Source organism: Periophthalmus magnuspinnatus, chromosome 7, assembly GCF_009829125.3.
Source record: "Periophthalmus magnuspinnatus isolate fPerMag1 chromosome 7, fPerMag1.2.pri, whole genome shotgun sequence".
In the NCBI taxonomy this organism is placed as follows: domain Eukaryota; kingdom Metazoa; phylum Chordata; class Actinopteri; order Gobiiformes; family Gobiidae; genus Periophthalmus; species Periophthalmus magnuspinnatus.
Window position 1 is genome coordinate 6,045,636 of NC_047132.1, and position 23,888 is coordinate 6,069,523.

Here is a 23,888-nt window from a genome sequence, read left to right on the forward strand (position 1 = left end):
CCCATAAATACACGCACACATGCTTGCTTCCCCTAAAGGAGGTCGTCTTTTCTTTCACCTGTGGCTAAATACACCTGTGGCTAAATACATCGTGACAACTGTATGTGGAATAAAGCTTTTGGAACGATGCACAAACACGGGCTCATCTGGGTAGACAGAGGCAGGAGGAGACTAGTCTCCATCTGGAGACTGATATTAAGTTGATCCAAATTGCCTCATCAGTTGAACGTGTAAAACAGCAGCTCTCCAGCACCCATTCATTGAAATATATATGTGATCTGAGTGCTTTTTCCTCAGTTCCAAGCACTCGCCCCGTCCCTCGCCCGTCCCTCGCCCGTCCCTCGCCCGTCCCTCGCCCGTCCCTCGCCCGTCCCTCGCCCCGCACTCGCCCCGCACTCGCCCCGCACTCGCCCCGCACTCGCCCCGCACTCGCCCCGCACTCACCCCGCACTCGCCCCGCACTCGCCCCTCTCCACAGTGCGGGTGGAGCCTCTTCAACTCCTCCTATTTGAAGCGTTCTCAGACCTGCTGTTTCCTGCTGTCCAGAGTGTGACTGTGGGGTTCACAGCGGCCCAAGCGTACTGTTCTCAGAGCGAATGCTCTTTTACGTCGACCCAACCAGTGGCAGTGTGAAAACAACCTAATTTGTGCCACTGACACAATAACCCAAGAGCAGAGTTAAACTACAAAAAAAATTCTAAATGTACAATATTGCTACAAAATCATGAACTGCAATAAATAAATAGCAGAATATAACTCTTGAGTTTGCATCTTTAATGAGTCATAGAAGTTGTTCATTTAACCTTTTATGGCTTAAATCTTAGTATATAGCCAAAAAGTAACATACAGTTTCCCAGTAGTGCAAAGAAAATGTACACATGATAAATATTGACTCCAAAAAATATTGTTCCAGCTTCCATATAGTGAAAGAGAAGTCGATATAGTAATTATCATGACAGGCCTAGTGTTAAGATCAATATAAAATATAGTAAGTGAAGATGCCCGACTCCCCCTGGTGGCTCCTGTGGATTTTACTGCACCATCCATCTTTCTGCAGATGCCTTTACTTTCAAGTCTGTCCTCCTTTTTATGAGAACTAAGAAAAGAGTTGACTCAGTGTCCTTTAGGCCGCACATCCTGCAGGTTTCAATTAGCAAGGCCCTGTGAGCTGGATAATGAACGGCTTTGATTTGAAACCTCAAACCAATGTTTACTGGGACAGGCCCTTAATATGGTTGTTTTATCTAAGGCTTTATTTGAAAATCTGGTATCACCCAAGTCAGGAGAGGTTTTTAAAGATGGTGTGAGATAAAAAGAATTGCACTAGTATAGAGAATAAATTGTTTTCTGATGCAAGAAAAAAAACTGAATCAGCATAAACAAAAAAATAAGTCGATACAAATTATATTTATCTTGGAAAGAGATTTTTTTGAATGCCCAATAGTGGAGAAAGGATCAAAATATTGACACAGATAATTGATTGAGCAGAATTATTATGAATTATGACTTGTGATGTATGTGTGGTTAACAATGACATTTAATTACTTTACTTATTATTTATTTATTATTTATTTTTGTATTCTGAAACTACTCTGGTTTGGTGAAGCCCACACGCATTTTTGTATTTTTTCTAAACATCATTATATTGTACAGTGTTTTAGTTCCCATTTCCTGTTACTTTAAACTGACCATAAACTGTGTGTTGTGCCCTTAGACGGAGAAAGGCAGTGCCCTACATGAAGCGGCCTTATTTGGAAAGACTGATGTTGTACAGAAGCTCCTTACAGCAGGTTAGACTATATTAGCATCAGAGCTCCCCAAATGTCATTCAGAAGTCTGTTTATACAACACAAGTTTTCACTAAATCGACCTCCTGAAATGTGTCAGGTATCGACGTGAACATGGTGGACCAGAAAGGACTGACGGCACTGGACATCGTCAAGGGCATGCCCTCACAGAAAAGCAGAGAGATCGCTGCTCTAATACAAGGTACACTTTAGTAGACAAATATATGTGATCATAAAATGTTTTCTTTTGTGTAATGACATTTAGAATTTAAATTCCCAGGTCACATGTTGGGAAAACCTCCAGATATAGATCTCCCCCCTCCACCAATCCCCCCACCTCAAGAGATCCCCAGCCCCAGGAAAATAAGTAAGACTTTTTTTTTTTTTATCATAATGCAAGAAAACTGCTATGATAAATTATTTGTAGGTCTTATATTTAAATTGTCAGTTGATGCTGTGTTGTTTTGGGTTTTTTTTTTTACTTTTTGTCAAGATTTGATAATTATTGTTAGCTCTCATAATGTCATATTGTTCTACTTCAAAAATATTCTACCATATAAAATATACCAAGAGGACCAGACTGAATGAGTGAATGGGTTATTTAGTGCATTAAAAGTGTTTAAAAGAGCATTATACAAATCTTTAGTCAGTGGTCCCATTTCTATGACTATGACTGTTACTATCATTATTACTGTTTTCGGTCAGTTTTGTGGTTTACAGTGAACAAAATATAAACTATTGATCTACATATATACGCATGCTACTGTTTATTACTGCTTTATTGGGAAAAATGCATAGTAGGTCTTCTTTAATGGCTTTCTGTATTTTGTTGTCATGTAGGCGAGTTGGAGAAGGTGAGTGAGCTGATCTCTGGGCTGGCCCCAGGACCAGAGGAGGAGTGTCCGTACGAGGCGCTGTTTGAAGCCACTTCCTGTCACTCTCTGGACAGTCTGACCAGCGGCAAGTCCTCTGACCGGGACTCAGGACGGCCCGACAGTGAGGCTGGGAAGGTGAGCCTTGGCTCCACTGGTTTGCATCATTTTACGATTTCAACATTTTAAAATAAGTTATGTTGTTCCATTTGTGTGGGTGTGGGTGTTAGAGAGAGAGAGAGAGGCACTGATTTTATTTTTTACTTTAACTGTAGATAATAAAAAATAAAAATAAAAAAGACCTAATATTTTAGGTTCTGGACTTCTGTGTAACTTCTACTATCACATTTTTGAGATTGTCCCACCACTCGTTTGTCATAAAATATTTCAAACCCCTCCATCCCAATTTTAATCTATGAGCTCTTTATTTTATAGCAACATCACATGAAATGCAATCCATGAACTCAAATCTGTAATATGCTTTGCTACCACAAGGGGGAGATAGCAACCCACGCTGTGTGATTATTATTACTTGTGTGCTTTTTGTATAAATATATTGAAAATGAATTGACTTATCTCAATGTGTAGAAAGATCGAGTTGGCACTTTGTCTCATCCTGGGGCTGGTCACGAGGAGGAGGTCAGCTCAGAGGTAAGGACTTACATTTGGATTCAGTGCAGTATTATTGTTTTATTGTGCTTATCTTCCTCTATAAAAACATTCCTGCAACAGATCCATCCATAAAGACAAAACACTTCGTGGAAATGGAATGAAAGTAGTAATGAAAAACAATATACTATAATACAATCCAATATACTATTAATACAATTTTATATTACACATGCTGACAATGGATAGTTCTTTGATACAGTTCCAGCTACAACTTGACAACTTAAATGTAATTGTTTATTTTGTCTTTCCATGGTTTTCCTCAGGCCCTGTACACTAACAGCAGTATAGACGAGAGAGGAGAGCAGGGTGAAGAAGATGAGGACCATACTTATGAATTATTACTAACCGCTCAGACCAAAGTCCCTCCAAGTCAAGATTCACTGCCACCTAAAGGTAAAGCGGATGAAATTTATGTTTTAATTTTTTTTAAATTTCACTCTATCATCTTTTGTTCTTGCTACAATAACAGTAATACAGCTGTGTGATGGTCTGACATGTTTTTACAGCTTCCTGTTGCAACCGGTCTCAAATATACTGTACACTGGGACTAGATGTATCACAGTTTGATTTGATTTCATTTCCATTGTATAATATGTAAACATTGCTGACAGTAGCATGTGACCAGCTTTATGAAATCAAACTTTCTGAAGGATAAAGTGAGGTTAATATGACATAAACAGCCAGATAAACACTTTACATTTTAGTTTACTGAGCGTAGATTCAAATGAAATTGCGTTTTTCTTCTTTTTTTTTAAAGTTTTATTATTTTTGAGTTCTTCTGACTTCTTATGCTTATAATGACCTGAATAATAATGATTATCAATTTACCCAATACTCTTGACATCCATATCTGTGATTGGGGTAGGCATCAGGCCAGTATACTCTCGAGTTTGATAAGAACATGCTGTCCTGTAGTCGGTGGATGAACGCTGAAACCAACTGTATCACTCCTAATTTTCTTTTGGGCTGCTCTGGATTCATGTAACTGTAGAATATGCACTTCTTTTTCACTCAGTACAATGAGCAGAAGACTTCTGATTTTATCTGCTGATGTAGAGATGTTATGAATGCTTCCCCTTCGGCAGTTTATGAATCATTAACTTCAAATAGTAAAATGTTTGTCATCTGTCCTTGTAGTAAAATTGAAAAACACATAGGTTTTTTTTTTTGTTTTGTTTTTTATTATTATTCTTCACTGCTCAATTTATTCATTATTTAAAAAAAATAGTAGTTTGGTTTATCGTGATGTTTGCTCACTGACCAACAGATTAGTGGTTAACTTCCCACTACTGCCTATGCTTCTTCCATTGTGTCCTTGGGCAAGACAGTGCATTTGGATAAATATTTAATTGTAATGTTGACTTCTGGTTGATAAATTTAATCATTAAGCTTTGCTATGTTATAATCACACAACTGTTTAAACTATTTTTTTTTCCCCAGACGATTCTATGAGTACACTACAGTCTTCCAATAATGTCCTACCTCAGGTATTTCATAAATTACCTTTTTTAACATAGATCTTTGTCAGATTTTGTCAAACTTGGCTTGGTGGCGTCAACTGCTTGTCTCCATGGAGATAGATGCATTTAATACCATACTGTGTGTGCCAGGCAAAACAATAACATCTCCATGGAGACAAACAGGTGGCAGACCCTCTACGTGAATAGTTGCATAGTATATCTTTAAGCTAACTATAATAATACAATATCAGAGGTCATTCACTATTTTTTACTTATTTACATCTTTCGTCATTGTTTTTTTGTTTTGTTTTTGTTTTTGTACCTCCAGCGTAAACCCAGTGTCCCCAACAACATGAAAGCCCCCTGCAGGATGAAAGAGAGCCTACACCCTCCTGCTCGGCTCAGCTCACGGCTGCCAGGAGGTGACTGCATCCACTGTCCTCTTCTATTTTTCTTGAATGTGATGATCTCATACTCTCAGAGAGGGGACAAGAACCACATTTCCTTCTTGATAACATTGTACTTTGCCATGAACTATGCAAATGTTGAACCTGATCATTTATATTACTGACTAAACTAGACACGGGCAAACTATGGCCCGGGGGCCACACACAGCCCTTTGGGCTTATTACTCCAGCCCGCCGAACGTGACCAAATTATATTAAAATAGGGGAGGGTAAACCTTGTTCAAAGTTTTTCTGCTGTGTTTATTTAACTGAAATGTTATAAATTAATTATGAATTTAATTAATGCATTTGGAAAACAATGTGTACAATGAGCCTTGCATATTCATGCTACACGTTGCAGGCTGAATCTCTTATGTAATATATACACACACACACATATCTATATATATATATCTATATCTATATATATCTATCTATGTATATGTGTGTGTATATATATATATATATATATATATATATATATATATAATATATATCCATCCTGGCCCCTTTGTCAAATTTTAAAACCCACTGTGGCCCATGTGTCAAAAAGTTTGCCCACCCCTGAACTAAACCCTAGAACTCGCTGTATTAAAATAACAAAAAACTGCATTTTAGCTGGCCCTATCTGTATAAAATATTATTGGCCTATAGAATATTGTGATGTCATCTGAAACCCTGCAGAAATACTGTGCAGTAGCACTAGGCACTGCAGGGAGGAGCTCTATGAAAGAGAAGGAAAATCTAACTGCATTCACTTGAGATGAGGGAAATAAAAACCTATGCAATGAATATCAAAACCACACAGAGACTTTATTTGAATTTGAGGGTGATATTGGATGGCATGGATTAATCCTGCAGCAGAATGCACGAGTGGCATTTCTACACCGCGGATTTGGCTCGTCAAGAGCAGGCTGATTGACATTGCTTGGCCAGTGGGCAAACTTATCTCTGTGCCAATGTGTAAGAGAATGCTTGATCAGATTGCAGAGTCCCTATTGGACATTCCCATCCCAAGCTAAAGCTGGATATGCCGTGTCTTCCAGTCAACCATGCATGGCTTTCAGCTGACACATGCTGTAGTCATATTTGAATTCATAAGGATTGTATAAGAAGTTGGTCTTGTTTCACCAATATCCTGTGTTCATGTGATGTCATGTTATTTTAAATATATTCTATTGGTAACACGGGACTTAATAAAGTTATTACAGCAGATGATATTTCCTGGTTTATGGGAATAGCTTGATAAGTCATACATTTGTTATAAAAAGGATGGTTTCCATTACCAATAAAATGTGAACTATAGTCACCGCTCTGAGGCTAGGACTGTCAAAGTGATTGTGACTCTCAATATGATTTTCCTAGTTAAATAATAGAGGAAATATCATATTAGACCAACCCAAAACTGGCTTAAATTTAAAGTCTTCTTTGTCTGCAAACATAATAAATAAATAATAACTCAAGATAATTATTGTTTACCCTTATAGTTGCAAAATTCTATTATGTAAGCAGAAATATCTCAATTATAGTCAGCAGAAGGAATCTCAGTAACCTTTTTTACATGGTTCAACATTTGGTTTTGCATTGTAGTAACTTAAACATAACCACTACCCACTGACCATAAGATATTCACCAGTATGGCAGCTCTTGTGTTAAACCAGTATGTTGCACCTGAACACTATATCTAAATATAACCGGAGCAAGTGATGACAGTGACAAAGAGCATTTCCTCTCGTGTTCCTCTTGGGGCTAGTTTGTGTTACCCATGTGCACCCCAACACTTCATCTGTAAGGTCAGCATTTGTGTAGAATATAACCCTATTATCAGGTGAATGGTGTCTTTCTGCGGAGGGCTGTGCATCTAATTATTGCATTAATTGCATCTAATATTATGAAGTCATGGTAATTTGGCATGGTGATTTTAAGCCAGATGCCCTTCTTGTTGCAATATTACTACTACTACTACTACTATTACTACTATTACTACTACTACTATTACTACTGCTACTACTAGGCAAAGCAAGGCAAGGCAAGTTTATTTGTATAGTACAGTTCGTACACAAGGTAATTCAAAGTGCTTTACAGAATAAAAAAGACAGTAAAATCATAATACAACAAATCAAAACAAAAATAAAGATTAACATTAAAGGAGAAAAGTGCAGAATAAAAACCTTTGAGTCATATGCACAGCTAAAAAGAACTGTTTTGAGCCTAATTTATATCTATCTAATTCATATCTATAAACATTGTCAAAGTAGAGGCCTGTCTCATATCTTCAGGAAGATTGTTCTACTACTACTACCACTACTACTACTACTGTCAACGCTACTCCCATCACCATTACCACCACTACTATCACTACTACCACTAACTCCACTTCCTATACTACTACTAGTACAACTACTAACTTTATATGAATCATAACATGTTGAGGCAGATCTGATTTGAAAGATTTGGACTGTTAGTATGTTAGTATCATTTAAAACATCTGTCAAATCTTATGTCCATATAAGATGGGCATTATCAGTACATTTATAGTCTCTTTACATAGCCACAGTTCCTAATCTTATGAATGTCCTTTGGTATTACTATAATGAATGGCACCGCAGCAGATGTCCGTAGCAGCTAAAGACAGAACACACCTGTTAAACTGTATGCTGCCAAACTGGTATTTTACTGACACTCATAAACCAATGTTATTCCTCATCACAGTTCTACACAGCGCATTGCCTTTCTGTCACTTCAGTCTCCTTCAGCCTGGTGAGCCCATAGTTAAATGTTTCATATCACTTAGAAAAACACCAGATTGTTCCACTAGCAGAGCATGACTTGACGCAGAGGCTATGTTGATGGTGAGTTTAGTGAAAACAAACATGACCGCATAACAAAGATATGAGATGACATCACCCTGAAGGCTCTAATAACACTAGATAAAAGCGCAAAATGAACAACGACTGGACAACATGGTTCTGATTATTGCAATTTTAAACACAGAGTAGGAAACAAATTAATTCAATAATGCATGTATCTTCGAGCTAGTAATTAACAAATACCTGTGCTATTAAAGCCCAATAGTTTCAAGAAAGTTCTGGTTTAATCTGGCCTATTTAAATACAATCAGTCACTGTTAAAACCTGCTTTAGTCTTTATGTAGGGCTTTTTTATTTCAGGGCTGGTTTATATAACTTGCAAAAATGACATCTACAAATGGTCTAAAGTAATAAATTCTTCAAATACTAAAAGGGTGCCATGATTAATCCTCCTGGTCCCGTCTGTGTGGTTTCCTCGTTCAGTCCTGGTTTAGTCATATTCAAGACATTGGTCAGACCTTTTTTAATTGTGTTTTGACCCATTTCAGCTCTGTTTTAGACATCTAGAGTCTTAGGTTATTTATTAGGGTCATATTGAATTAATTACATTTCACAAATACTGCTTATATCTCTCGGGTTATGTTACTTTAGCCTGCGTAGGGTTAACAGTGTAAGTGTAAGTGCTGGCAGGTCGGTGGTGTATTCACAGGGCGTAGACGCTGCTCTTGTGCCAAACTGAGGGAGGGTGTTTGGATGTCCTCCTGGTACATGTGTCTCATACACTCATTCACCTTATTACACACACAAACACCTACACTGCACTTTCCACTGCTTTTCTTATGGGATCATAGGGCGTTGGTACTCACACTTACATTTCTCACATGTTTACGAGACATTTTTATTACATTTTTTAATCATTTTAAACTCTTTGAAGAACAAAACCGTAATGATTTTCTATTAATCTGCTGTACTAGACTACTTAAATAATGTTATTTGTCTGTATTGATATCATAGCCCTACTTGTTTCCAATTTATATCTACACTACCATGTGTCTATATACATGTCTGCCTTTGCCCTTCAAGGCCACCGTAACTTGCCCCAATCTACATTTAATTCATTATAATTGTTAATACCAGAATATGATTGTTAAATTTGTATTGTCTATCTAATTACAGCCATAACAACACAAAAAATTGTCAGTACAGTCCATTAGGGTTGTCAAAAGTATCGAAAATCAGATACTAATCAATACAAAAACAAGTATTGAAACTGATTCTCATTTAAGCCAAAACAAATCACATAACTGGATAAAATTTGACCCTTTCTGAACAGTTTCATCTTGAGTTTTATCAGAACTAGTGGAAGATCACATGATGGTGTAATAAAGAAATACAATTTATTTTGTGTTGAAAATTACAGCATTGTCTAAAAAATATATCATTTGGCTACCAAAAATGTTGTCGATTACAGAATATATCAGTATTGAATTCGAGTTTGAAATTTTAGTATTGTGAAAACACTACAGTACATATGATTTTTGGCTGCTCCACCCCCCTCTGCTCACACACGTCCCAAACTCCCTCTCAGATATTTGCATGTCATTTTCTGATTATCTAAAACACTTTAAAGAGCAAAATGGTGATACCGACCACTTGTTTCCTGTTCTAGATTCTTGTCACCAAACACCCTGACCCAGTCCCCTCAGACAGTCCACACACACACGCGTCACCTCCCCATGTGTCACAGGCCTAATTATCAGGGGCACGCAGGATTGGCCGATTCAAATTTCCATTCCACAGCCGCCATTACGAGGCTAGAATTAGAAACGAGAAACAGAGGAGCTTGAGTGACACGCGACAGGCAACAACAACAGTCTGCCTCAGTGAAGAAGAGGTTAGGCAGTACAGGGCTAGTTTAGGAATAGTGTAGTTTTGTCGATTAGGCGGCGATGAAAAATGGGCGTGTTTGGATGTGATTTTTGAGGAGGAGGAAAAGGAAAGTGGTCCTCTGTGTGTTTAGCATTCAGTGAGGAGACTGGTTGTTTGGACAAGACAGCTGATGTAAGTGGAACCACTTTTGGTCATTGATTTTAGTATTGCGACAAGGTGGTGCTTTAAGAAATATGAAACTCTTAATGTATTAGTTTTTGTCTTGAATTTAAGAAAGAAGATCAGTAATATCGAACTGTAACATTTTAATTCTAAGTGAGGTCAATGGGGAAAAACACTAACAAAACTATATAAAGCCTTTATTTTAGTCATTTTTAGCACAAAACTGTTTGCATTTGTACAGTTTTTGGCATCTTTATCACTTACTCCATGAAACCACTAGTTGAATAAGCTGCTTTTGTAATTGACCATGTATTTCTGTTAACAACAATTCAGGCTTAATAACTACGTAACTCCTTAAATAAGTTACAAAGACTGATCATTCTTAATAAAACATTGGTTCATTATGATTTAAGTCTTTGTCAATGCTTTGTTTTTATTATTTTTAGACCTATTGCTCTTATTTTCTAATGTACTTGAACGTCTTAAGCATGTGAACAACCCTAACATAAGCATACAGCTGACTCAAAGCTGTGTTAGGAATTCTGTTATTTCTTAAGTCAGCATACATCCTCTTGTTCTCTCCCTCTTCTCTCTGCTCCCTCATGGTTGGAAACAATTACAGGTCTGTTTCAGCGCTTGTGTGGGAGGTTTTAGCACTGCTCCAAGTCTCTGCCCCTCAGTCAGAAGTCCACTTTTCACAACGTTACTAGTCCTCTCGCTCATAATTGTGTCTTTCCTTTTCTGTCCAGACCCAAGCCAAAACCAAGGAGCAGGATTCCCAGAACAATTCACCGGCCTCCTTCACGGATCATCTCCCGTCTTTGATTGCCGAGAGGAGCCGTTCAGAATCCCAGGTGCGGCATCGACCAATCAGAGCCAATCTCCAAAACCCAACCAGGAAGTGTCCGTAGCATCTCCTTCATCATCATCATCGCCGAACCGTCCCAATATGGCGGCTATCCTGACAGACTGTGATCCCAAAGCTATTTATGCCACTGTGAACAAGGAACCAAAAGACTCCGGAGCTGCCTGTCGGACGCGCCCTCCTGGAGATCTAAAACTGGCCAGGAGTCTATCCAAATCGGACTCGGATCTCCTGGTGTCACCACCGAATGAAGAGGATGGAGCACTGGCCAACCGCAGTGAGTCTGTGTCAAACTGTAGCACGGGCAAGAAGAGGCTGGAGAAGTCCCCCTCCTTCACCTCGGAATGGGACGAGGTATGTATATGTCAACACATGAGCGCGTTTAGCAGGATAGAAGTATACTGCAGTTAAATGATGCTAATTCATGATGTCTTATCTTGATTTGCGGAGTGTTTTAGACCTGTATTATTGGACTTGTTTAATTATTTTTTGCTTTACAACTGCAGTCAACCTGTCCAACTTGCAGATGGCTTGAAGTAATACCATCATGTCTTGAAACCAATTAGAAACATAACATAACAAATGATCAACGTCTTATGAGGACAATGAAATTATATAAAACTCAGAATCAAATCTCAACTCAAGATTAACATGCTGAATTAACTGACTTAAGTTTGTACTTGCGCTGTAGTATAAATAGTAGTTGCAGAAACAGCCATGCTTCTATAGTGGTAGTACCATAGACTGTATACATAAATGTACATAACTGACCTGGCTTTAATTCACTTTCTATTGAAAAAAATGTTGTGCTCTCTCTGTAACTGCTGTTGTCAAGCTTGTGTTTTGGTTTTAAAATGTTCGTATTAACCCGCTCTACATGATCCTGGTATTTTTATTTCACTGTTGTATCTGTAAATCAAGATATGAACATTAACAACGGACAAATTAGGCACCTTCTTTCCCCCGAGGTCACAACAGGTTTGATTGACAGCATTGTTAAGCGTCCGCTCCCTGCTAAACCAGTGGTGCCTGCCCTCCGGAATGAGGAGACCTGACCGGATTGGTTCTTTGGTTGCTATGTTACTTGTGGTCGGAATGCCAAAAATGGAATTCGGCTCCAAATTCCCCCCATAACTGTGAGCCTAGATGAGCTTCATTTGTCTGGAGCTGTACACTATGGGTGACATCATTCTCGTACTCCACTTCTTTATACAGTCTGTGGGTAGTAGTAATGGTTCTAGTGTATGTTTTTTCCTAATATATGGTGAGAATGTGAGCGTGTATTCAAAAGTATGTGCCAAGCTTGTCCTGGATTCCTCTTTGAAATGATGTGTTGTTTCCTTCACAAAGCCCTGTTTGTTAGTTGTGCGTCAGCTTATCCATAGCTAATACCACATTAAAACATTTGTGTATACCAGATGAAATGCACTATAAAACATTTCACTCTACAGCCTTGGCAGTCCTCTCTAGTTTAACAAGTAGAGTAAGTTCATGTAAACAAGTCACTCTTGCATGTTACAAATTCAACATATTTTTTTTTGTTTGTTTAATTTATTTTATTTTTTTTCCAGTTTTACACAAAATGATATTGATTTAGTCTATAGGTTTTCCTTATTGAAAGCGGAATAACATCGCAGTATGGTCTTTGATGTTTTGTCTAGCTTGCAGATAAACAGTTGAATAGCGTTGAAAAGCAAAGATTATGGAAATAAAAAGATTGAGACGCAGAGCAGATGAAGCTGGTTTGGTATTTGGGAAGAGCAAACAAATGGGAGATTTAGCTATTGTCTTGAGCTCTCTGAAGCTCCAGACGACAACATAAGGCTCTGAAGAAGACGAGCCATTTTAACTACTGTTCCGTCTGGCGCATTATAACAGGAACGGTGCCATATTCTAGACATTTGGATTTCACTATAGCTACAAAAGCTTTGCCCATTCCACTCTTGTTTATGCACATTAGATATGTTATAATATTAAAGTTAGTGTTGCAATTATTGTGTGAAGAAATTATTGACAGAAACAACAGTGAATTAACATTGACTAGCGTTATAAACTCCAACTGGATAAATAACGGAATGTGGCATAAACGGCAAGATAAAAACCCCTTTACATCAGGTTTACTTAGACCTGTCATGATAACAGTTGAATATATCGCTGAAGTTAATATAGATGATAAACTATAATATTAAAACAAATTTATGCCACTGACATAATAACCCAAGAGCAGATTTAAACCGCAAAAACTATTCTAAATTTACAACATTGTTAAAAAACCATGAGCTGCAATAAATAAACAGCAGAATGAAACTCTTTAGTGCTCAGTTTGCATCTGTAATGAGTCAGAAGTTATTAATTCAACCTTTTACACCTTAAATCTTGTCATATAACCAAAAAATAACAAAAAATTCCCCAGTGGTGCAAAGAAAATGTACACACGATAAATACTGACCTCTCAAAAATATAGTTCCAACGTTCCAAAGTTGATATGGTTATTATCATGACAGGCCTAGGTTTAATTTAAGTTCAGACTGAAAAGAAACGTATTTTTGCCCCTAATATTCCTACGATTATTTTTTGTTATGATTATTTTTGTGACCTGAATACACCCAATAAGGGATTCGCTATTTTATAAACAAGATGGCATCCAAAGTGCTGCACATTGTAGCTTTATAAAAGAAAAGATGGTCATTTAAACCTGATATGGGGGGCTTCATTTATTATTCATGTATTAGAATAGTAGTATTTATAATCTCATGACCTCAACTGTGTAAACTGATATTTTTGTTGATTTGCTTGTTACTTGCTTCCGTATTCCAGCAACAAGAAAGCATTGGTAGGCCTTGACGAACCTGTTTATTTCACGTTATATATACATGATATTGACTCATTCTCGCTAGCTCAACCACTGTTAAGTTCTCCGAGGCTTATTTGGAAAGTAGGTTTTGTGCAGCTCCACCATTTAAGTTATTTATGAGTACTTTCTCCCAGTAGGTGTCATTTACTGAACAAGTGCCACACAGCAGAAGGCAATGCACTTTAGCCGTGAGCAGTGGTTTCGTAATTGTGGTAGTCAATATTTTCAGTGTTGTCTTTATTTTTTTATTCTTTATAATGATGGAGTGTGTCCTTGGGCAAGACATTTCATCTACCTTGCGTAGTAAAGTCGATAGCACAGATTGACAGCTTCGTTTTCCGTCAGTCTAACCCGGGGCAGATGTGGCTATAATAGTGTTGAGTGAAGGAATAATACAATGTAAAGCATGTCAGGTTTCTATATAAATACATTTGTTCTGCATTATAGGAGCTTGACCTAGTTTAGATCTGGTTTACACACAGTCTTCATGTAATCCTAGTTCATCACAAATATTGTCCTGTCTCAAACTTGTCAGAGTTTGGATTTAATTTTGGTCTTGTCTCAGTAGTCCTTGGAAAGCAGAAAGAAATAGTACTCGGAGTTTGAAAACCCCTGTCCTAGCGACTTGATTCTTCAGAGAATAAATAAGGCTGTGTTGAGCGTTGAGTTGAAATGGAAATATTCACTCCGCTGCTGCTAAAGTGAATGGTAAATGAGAGCCGTGAGGGAGCTGTAGTTAAAGTTTGATTGGCTGAAACCTAGAGTGCACTCTCTTTAATGAAGTTGGAGTAAAGTGAAGTCTGCTTTCAGTGCTGGGGTTGGTTTTTTCCCCTATTGTAACTCCTTTGCCCTCTAGTGCAAAGTAATATTACTTTTACTTACTTTTAATGTAGTGAAATGTGAAAAGAAAAACCCCATGTCCAAAGTGCATGTTAAAAACAGAAACTATCTCACTTTTTTCAAAACATAAACCATGTGACTGGTAAGGTATGAGTAGACACATATTTACTTATTAATGCAATGAATTATTATTTTTAAATAATTGCATAAAAACATGTAATAATTGGATACATATTTTAATATCAGTGTAGGGCTGGGCAATATTGATAAAACAAAAATAAATTGATCAATATGAATTAATCAGTGCCTATAAATGGTTTAACGGTCATGTTACACAAAATGTAGTTCTTTTGAGCTTTAAGGAGGTAATGTTGTTACCTCCTCAAAAACATACTTGGAGTTAAGTTTTGTTTCATTTACACATGTTTGAGTAACCCCTGTCTACATCTCCAAAGCTCAAAATGCTCCGTTCCACCTTGTGATGTCATGAAGTGGTAGTTTTCAAATTAACAGCTACGTTTTACCTTTAGTTCAACAGAGATGGGCAATTCCAGGGCTGAAATGATGCAAATTATTCTTTTAAAGGTGTATGGAGTTTAAAAACACAGAGGAACACTTCCTGTATTACCACATCATGACATCACAAGGTGGAACAGAGTGCATATTTAAGCATTTTTAGCACTTTAAAACAGAGTTTTGTGTTAATCGTGTGAATGAAAGAAAACACAACTCCAGGTTTGTTTGTGACGAGGAAACATTATAACTTAGATCAGAAAACTACGTAATATGAGCACTTTAAATATCGTGAATGAACTGTAAATTTAACTACAAAAGTACAAGAATACTGCTGTTTATTCTTGTTTGGAAAATGACTCTGTGGTTTCTGCTGTTTTATTTTCAGTCAACACATTTTGCAGCCATTGTAATTACGCATATCTCCAAATAAACAACAATTTACACTATCCGTTTTTCATATATCTCCCTCTTCTAATTCAGCGCGCTTAACATAACGGGGGAATTGTGATCGGACTAGCAATGGAGGGAAAACCCGAGGAAGCCGGCCATATTGTTCACGACTACTTAATTAGAAACACTTTGCTGAGTTGTGACGGCGCTTGGCAAAAGGGTGCAGGGACTAAACCCCAATCTAGCGTACTGTAAGAAGCAGAAAAGAAGAACGATAGATTTTTTTCCTTCAAGTTCTCACACTCCTCTACTGCTTCTGTCTCTCAGCTCCTGCATAGACTACTCTAGCCTTGAGTACATTTGACTTGCATGAGGTCTTGGCCTATGCATCCCTCTATTTAAGTTGCTCCGTGTGTGGGGTGTGCTAGCTGGAGTGTAAAAAGCGCTATGCTAATACGGGCCGCTGGTATTGGTGCTAGGGATCAGACAGAAGATGACAACATAGAGGAGACAGAGGAGAGGCAGACTGCTAAGAACTGTACTGCACTTTACACTTTATTTTCAATTTGCACTTGGCCACAGCTGCGGTATGAAACCAGCTTTTGTAAGTATTGATTCTCCTACAGTTGGCAAGCCCGTTAATCTTGTCCACCTTTCATAAACGAATCAAGTAACAAAAGAAATATCTTGCATTTTCTCTGATTGGATATTTCCGCAGTGAGCGTTTTAGTATTTATAGAACTTAATCTAATGCGGTGGTTTTAGCTGCTGGTACTTGTAGACGATGTTTGTTGTTTTGGGTTCAGTCTTGGGCCTGGTTTTGTTCTTGGTTTGTCTTGGTCTTAGTTTAATTTTAGTTTAGACCTTTTTTTAGTTAGGTTTAGTTTGTTTTCTGGACATTTAAGACTATTTAAATGGCATTTAAAGCACTAAATCTGATGTGAGTAAGCAGAAGGACCACGATCAGGAAGAAATTGGATGATTTTGCTGTTTACTTGTAATTTTGAAGTTGCTACAAAGTGAAGAGGGAAAAGTTGTTAAGTACATGTGTTTTTCCTTTTAAACTCAGCGTGAAACATCACTCGCTTCTTTGTGTTGCCTTTATTCTAATCTCTTTTAGCCGAAACACTGAGAGGACACAATATCACTCCTACAGATCAAACCAAACTTGGTCTTTGTATTTATCTCGATGGCAGCAGCAGCCTTTTCTTCACCACTGCAGGACAGAACCGCATGGGGCACGGAGTGAAAGAGAAAGAGAGGGAGAGCAAGAGAAAGAGAGAGAGAGAGAGAGAGAGAGACCAAGAGGGAGAGAGCGAGAGGAAGAGAGCGGGAGAGCAACAGAGAGGAAGAGAGCGGGAGAGCAACAGAGAGGAAGAGAGAGCGAGAGGGAGGAAGAGAGAGCGAGAGGGAGGAAGAGAGAGGGGGAGCAACAGAGAAGAAGAGAGGGCGAGAGGAAGGAAGAGAGAGCGAGAGGGAGGAAGAGAGAGGGAGAGCGCGAGGGGAAGAGAGAGGGAGCGCAAGCGAGAGGGAGAGAGAGCGAGAGCAAGAAAGAGGGGAAGAGAGAGGGAGAGAGCGAGGGGAAGAGAGAGTGAGAGGAAGAGCAAGAGAGGGAGGGAGAGCAAGAGAGAGGGAGAGAGCAAGGGGAAGAGAGAGCAAGAGGGAGAACAAGAGAGGGAGAGAGAGCGAGGGGAACGGAGAGGGAGAGAGCGAGGGGAAGAAAGAGGGAGAGCAAGAGAGGGAGAGAGAGCGAGGGGAAGAAAGAGGGAGAGCAAGAGAGAGGGAGAGAGCGAGAGGAAGAAAGAGGGAGGGCAAGAAAGAGAGGGCAAGAGGGAGAGAAAGTGAGAGGGAGAGAATGAGAGGGGGAGAGAGAGACAGAGAGAGCAAAAGGGAGAGAGGGCACGAGGGAGAGTGCGAGAGAGAAAGAGCAATTGAGAGTGAGAGAGGCATGCATCTTCTTAATACCCCCTCACTTTGTTCACTATGTCAAAAGTTGTTGTAAATAGTTGTGTTGTTATACAACTACTCATTTTGAATACGAGTTTCAGCATCAATTAGAACTGAACGATCTGGGAAAAACATTATCTTGACGAACACTGCAATTAGATTTGTGATTTATGTTTTAATAATAGGATTCTGTTAAAAGTTCACATTTTAAACATTATCTACTAAGAGAAAAAATGGCAGAAACAAACATGACCTGACTAACTACTACTGAACAGGAAACACATCTCAGGCCATGTTTGTACAAGTTTGAACAGGATGTTTTGATGTTTGTGGAGGAAATGATGGTACTTAAAAAACTGCAGCCTTTGCGGTTTGCTAATTGTGTCCATTCAAATTGTAACATAGATGGATCACTAGGCTTTTAAACTTGCTTTGTTACAGTATAAGATGGTACCTTTTTTGTTTAATTTGACAGTTAATTCACTTGTGCGATACTTAAACCTCTGCTCAAGACATTCACAACCACATTTTAGCGCATTTTTGATGGACTTCATGCTTTTCTAATTGTTAAATATGCCAACACATGTAGTTTTTGTTTTTATTTTTGTATTACCCACCCTTTCCCCTAACTTGTTTTTGTTAGAACGTTTTTGTAAAGATGGCATATATATATTTACTTTGAAGCTAGTTTCATTTCGTTATATTTCTGGCTGGTGCTGACAGTGCTTTGTCCCCGGCAGGGTGGCATTGAGGACTTGGCTGCCTCTTTCTCTAAAGCCAGTGCGTTGGGTCCCTGTGATGCTGCTGTTGAATGGTGGACGGTTGTCATGGTGCTCTTGTGGTGGTGCCAGCGCGTTGATTTGGGGCCACAGGGCTCGGGCACACTCTCTCTGCAGCGGCTTTTATTTCACACACAACAAGAACTGGCAGATGTCTTTTCTCCCGCCCACAATGTTCTCTCTCTGCCCAGAATCCTGAATAAAATAATTGTCCTTTTAAACTCAGAGTAGACTTGTTGTTATTGGATCTATAGGGAAAAAAAATGCAATGTTTTGTTTTGTACATCTCAAAAACAAAACATTATTTAGTGCTAAATGGACTTTATGGAAGTTTTAACAAAAGTAGTTGACTTTATTTAATTAATTTATCTTTAAAGATGCACTAGGTAACTTTTGTAGTTGATGTTCTGGGGATGTTCTTGCGTCTCATTGCGTGGAATCTTCTACAGTATTAAACATGAAGACAAAAGCAATATCAGATCTGTGGAAAAGAGTCCATGCTCGCAGTAAAAATGAACATTTGAACACCTACAACTGAATAGATGAGTTTAATGCCACACTGTAGAACATTCCAGGCACAGCAATAACACGTCCATACAATTTGTTGAGGATGTATTGTTCGATGTATCGTATAAATTCAAACCAGGAAGTGCCCTTGTCTACTTAAAATGCCAATACCCCCTCACTAAACTAAGCCCAAAGCATTTTGCTGAGAAGCTGCTAAGTTTTTAATTTTACCTTGTGCCAGAAGTAACAACTAATCCAAGCATTCAGATACAAAGTGAAATTGTCCATAAGTATTAAAAATGTACCGTCATTGCTTATGTTCCATTTAAAATTAGAGTTGCCATCTTGTTATTGATACCACAGTAACATGGGACTGATTCTACATTGATTCTTTCTAACTCTTTCTGGTCGCTGGGCGCTCTCCGGCTGTTGACCTGCACCTCTTCAGTGACTCTTGCCCCTTCTCTTTGTCTGTCTCCCACAATGCACTGCTTTTCATCTCAGGCCTGTCCTTATTGACTCTCTCACCAAGCACAAAAACAAACTCCATTTTCTCTGCTTGTTTTTAATCCTCATTATTGGTTTACTGCTGGACCGTGAAGTACTGCTGTATTTTACCTTAAGGGAACTACTGGGCTGCAGTTCGAGTCTTTGTGATAAGAACAAAGTTTTCAAGCTTTCTCACTAAATTCCAGCTCCTTCTTTAAATGTTGTTTGCACCTGATACTAAATATATTTTTTTCTAGTAGAACTGTGAAAAAGTATGGAAAACTAGTTGGAATATTAGATAGATCTATAATACATCTAAAGTGCCACTGTGCTTAACATCTATCATGACCAGGTGTTGCTCACCACGTCCAGACTGATATCTCTCTGTATTTTTTGTACAGGTTGATATCAGTCTGGTCCTCACGTCCTCCAGTGCCTCTCAAGCCCACTCAAATGTGATCATGCAGTCAGTTTCGTTTTTCTCAATGATACATGTGAAATGAAGGAGCTCATTGGTCATGATTTACAAATAAAATCAAATTAATTCTGCAGAAATCCACAGTTTTTCAGTTTTTTCCTTTTATTTTTTCTGATACAGGTAGACCTTGCGTGTCTCTGATGTCATACAGTTCTGTAGCCTCTGTTGTCTCCTGTATACTCCTGTATACTGAATGAAGTTTTAATTTGTAGCTTAATTGGTAGCTATAGTATGCAAGAGCTTTGTTCAAATTGTTTTTCAGTACAAGTTAGTTAGTTGCTGATGCTTGGACACACAAGGACACCCTTCACTAATAACAATAAAAACCATTCTTCATGTACTTGGACAGATACAATATTTGATAACTGTCTGATCTCTTGATAGTGTAAGTTTTAAAATAGAGATGTATTGAAGATTTTCATTTGCGCAAACTATCAGTAAAAGGGGAAATCTCTGGATGCCATGAAAAAGAACATTAAGTTTGTTGATACTGAGTAAGAGAAGAGATAAATGAATGAAGGAATCAGATGTCTCACCACCAGACGCTGTTTGTGTTTGAGACCTGTGCATGTTTTGAGATGGTAATACGGTGTCCATGCTATAGACACTCAAAATAAGCCCTTCTAGTCTCTTTGTCTAGTTTTCTGTCTTGCATAATAAACAGTTTAGCATTAGATAATTATTGTTATTATTGAGGTTCTTATAATGTAGTGACTTACATAAATTTGACTTTTGTTTGCCGTGTCTATCCCACATAAATGTAAAGATTCTCTCTCTGCAGACACAGACTGCACCACTTACCACACAACCAGAGAGTCCTGATTCTGTTGACCCTGTAAGAGCCGTGTGTTCTCCTGAATCTTTTGGGGTTAATTATTCTCCTTTTGGGGCATTTGGGTTGGTGGGAGGCATTCTTCTCAGCTGTTTTGAAATGACATAATCTACACAAAGATTATTCATTTCTCTTTAAAGATTTTCACTCTGAAGGTAATGTTTCTGTGGTGGACATTTAAGGCAGTTGTTGGTATCATACAAAACAAATTTTCAGAGTGAATATTAGAGGGGCACTATGTAACTTTTCTGTTGGTCGGGTTGCCAGCTGCTTGTCTGCATGGAGATGTTACTGCTTTGTAGTAAATATAGACATTAAACATATATTTTTATTTAAACAAACGTATGCCACTGATACAATAACCCTAAAGCAGGATTATCCCTAAAAATATTCTAAACACATGAGCTGCAATAAATAAATAGCAGAATGAGACACTTTTGTAGTTAGTTTGCATCTGTAATGAGTCATAAAAGTGATTTATTCAACCCTCTACAGCCATATTTTATCATACTACAGAAAAGTACCAAAAAGTTCTCCACTTGTATAAAGAAAAAGTGCACAGAGTAAACAGTGACCCACAAAAACTATTCCTCCATGTAGCATATATTGAAGGATAAGTCTACCCTGCATTTATTCAAGCGGAGGCGTTCGGGTTCGTCTCTCCACAGATCTGACCGTAACCTGCACCTGCTCGTCTTCATGGAGGTAGATACGTTCAATGCCATACAGTGAAACATTCCAGGCACGGCTAGAACATCTCCATAGAGGCAGAAAAGTTACATAGTGCACCTTTTAAGCCTATTTTTCACTCTGATTGTGGGTAAAAAGCTCAGGTTTTATTGTACATTGTCCAGTCTGCCAAAATGACTTTGCAGAATGACGTTGCATATTGCCAAAGTCTTTTATTGACAGTAGATGACAAGTACAACACCTCCACTGTCAATCACATTATGGAAATTGCTGCAGTCCTAATATCACTGCATAAAAGACCTGACAAGTTTAAAATTGGAACTGCTTTTTCATTTTCACAACGCATCTAAATGCAATAAAATCATCACTTCTTAGTCTGCATGCAAATATTTGAGTAAATAAAACAGTGAAATGACAAAGCATCGTGATATTTGTAATTGTACATGTGATCTGTTACTTTTATATATTGCCTATGATATTGTACTAACGTGGGGTTACCAGTGTGATCTTTGAACTGTTTTTGCTTCATGTAATTTGGGTGTATTATTTAAGTATGTTGCTTATTCTATTGACGACATCGGTTTGCAAACATAATAACACATTTCTCTGGCATGATATTGACCTTTTTGTACTCTTGTGAAACCATATGCAATGCGGTTTCTTGAGTTTTCTGGGCATTTTCTTGTGAATGGTGGAGGTTGTCCCAGGACGTGTTAGTGCCACTCTCTAACCCCCCTCTGTCTCTCCACAGATCGAGAAGATCATGACACTGATTGGTGCAGGCATTGATTTTTCCAGAGATCAGCAGTACGCCTCCCCAGGTACAGTACTCTCCTTCTACTGCTACTCATTATGGCTTTGTAGTATTTGGTAGAAGTAGTATTAGGACACTGAGTCAATTAAAACATTAAAGCCTGGTGTTTTTATTGCTCAGAAATACTTGGAAAAACATGTGTCCTCACCTTGTCCGGGTGGCGTCTCCATGGATAGACGTTAATGCTATACTGGTGGGAAAAATCAGGCAAAGTAATAACATTTCCATGGAAACCAGCCGATGTCTGATCCTTAACCAGAAAAGTTACATAGTGCGCACCTTTAACGGGCTGAATGATTCACGAACGATGGAAAATTGCCGTTTGAAATATAGTATAATTGCCTTCACAAGACAAAATATTAAAATGTGCTTTCAGGTGAATCTGGTATTAGCTTAGCAATTAATATTCCAGTGTCTCTCAAATGTGCATGTTCCTGGACATAATTAAAATGTGCACTGTGAGTCCAACAATTGCAATTAGGCGCATTTTTCATTCAAGTCATTCAGTCTGTGTCCCCGCTTTCCCTGCAGTGTGTGTGGTCGTGCATGAATTAGTTAGTGCTTGTAAGTGAGAATGGGTGAAATGTACTGCAATATAACAGTGACCAGTTAGTTAGTAGTTAGTGTTAGCTAATAGGTATAGAAGTATAGGGTTATAGCTTAATTTCTATCCCAGGTATGGATGTTACTGGGCAGGCTTGATGTATTTGGGGTCTTTGTGCGCTGAACAATAACTTTAATCACCTCTTGATTTTTCATTCACTTTTAATATAGCCTTTGCTTAGACGGTTTGTGTATTTACTGAAGCGTTGCAGTAGACTTGGTGGTATTTTGTGCAAGTGCCCTGGTTGTTATATTCTGCAATGAAGCGGGCTGTTTAAATATTTACTGCAATGTATGTCTGGGGATAAGCACGCCTGGCTTTGTAGCTTCAGGAAAGATGAGACCACTGCAATTTTTAGCAGTTGTTTTGGTCTAGCATACATTTTAGCATTAAGATGAATTTTGTCATGGTTGGACCATGTAAGATGTTATAGATTACATGTTAATGAGTCTAAGTTAAAATGCATTTATATACTCATGACATTAGTATGTGACGTAAAGCCAGTGGAGCAGCCACCTGCAGTGCCACAGGGAGGTGGAGGGAGAAATAAAACTGCTTGTGTGTTGGGAGGGAGAGGAGGGAGTGAGATAGGAGGGGGAGGGTTGTAGAGGGAGGAGAGAGAAAGGAGTGAGAGGAGAGAGGGTGAGAAAGGGAGAGGGGGAGGGAGAGAGGAGAGGGGGTTGCAGGCAGCAGAATTATGAGCAGTCAGGACAATAGAAGGGCACTACTGCATCCCTGCTGCTGTGAGCCTGTGTTTTTCTGAAGGAGTGGCTGGACAGTTGATTTTGGACCTGTGCTGAACCTGGGAGGACGTGGGATAAAAAGAGGAACACTGCATGAGCGCTAGAGGAATCTGTTTTAAGGACCTAGTTACTTCTTGAACTCCTGTGGAATTACCTGACTGGAGACACACATGGATTATTGTTTTACTTAAATGGCATCAACAGAAAAGACTTGGAATTTTGTGATGACATAATCAACAAATCAGATTTGAAAAATGACTTACTTCTGTGTTCTGCAGTGACATGTGATGCAGTGATGTTGATTAAGTTGTTGTCTGAAGAAGTGCTTTACTTAAATCTTATCTTGTGACTGGTGCTCGGCCTCAGTACTACAGGATACATCTGTTGACAGCTGTTTGTGTGTGATCCTGTGTCTACACTTTGACTTATACAGTTTAGTGA

At 38.5% G+C, this 23,888-nt stretch overlaps 1 protein-coding gene across 9 annotated transcripts in view; it reads left to right on the forward strand.

Moving 5' to 3' along the window:
- The window catches only part of LOC117373255 (ankyrin repeat and SAM domain-containing protein 1A), a 63,290-nt gene that overhangs the window by 24,609 nt on the left and 14,793 nt on the right, over positions 1-23,888 (forward strand). For 5 of the 9 annotated variants that reach the window (XM_055223323.1, XM_055223319.1, XM_033969192.2 and 2 more), the window contains 11 exons: positions 1,715-1,790; positions 1,888-1,989; positions 2,068-2,154; positions 2,628-2,797; positions 3,248-3,310; positions 3,595-3,724; positions 4,772-4,818; positions 5,120-5,213; positions 10,849-11,318; positions 20,546-20,599; positions 22,038-22,107. In XM_055223323.1, coding sequence (XP_055079298.1) covers positions 1,715-1,790; positions 1,888-1,989; positions 2,068-2,154; positions 2,628-2,797; positions 3,248-3,310; positions 3,595-3,724; positions 4,772-4,818; positions 5,120-5,213; positions 10,849-11,318; positions 20,546-20,599; positions 22,038-22,107 — 1,363 coding nt within the window. Of the gene's footprint in view, positions 1-1,714; positions 1,791-1,887; positions 1,990-2,067; positions 2,155-2,627; positions 2,798-3,247; positions 3,311-3,594; positions 3,725-4,771; positions 4,819-5,119; positions 5,214-9,922; positions 10,109-10,848; positions 11,319-20,545; positions 20,600-22,037; positions 22,108-23,888 lie in introns of those variants that run through there. The other 4 variants (XM_055223325.1, XM_055223324.1, XM_055223320.1 and 1 more) reach the window with 2 other exon arrangements.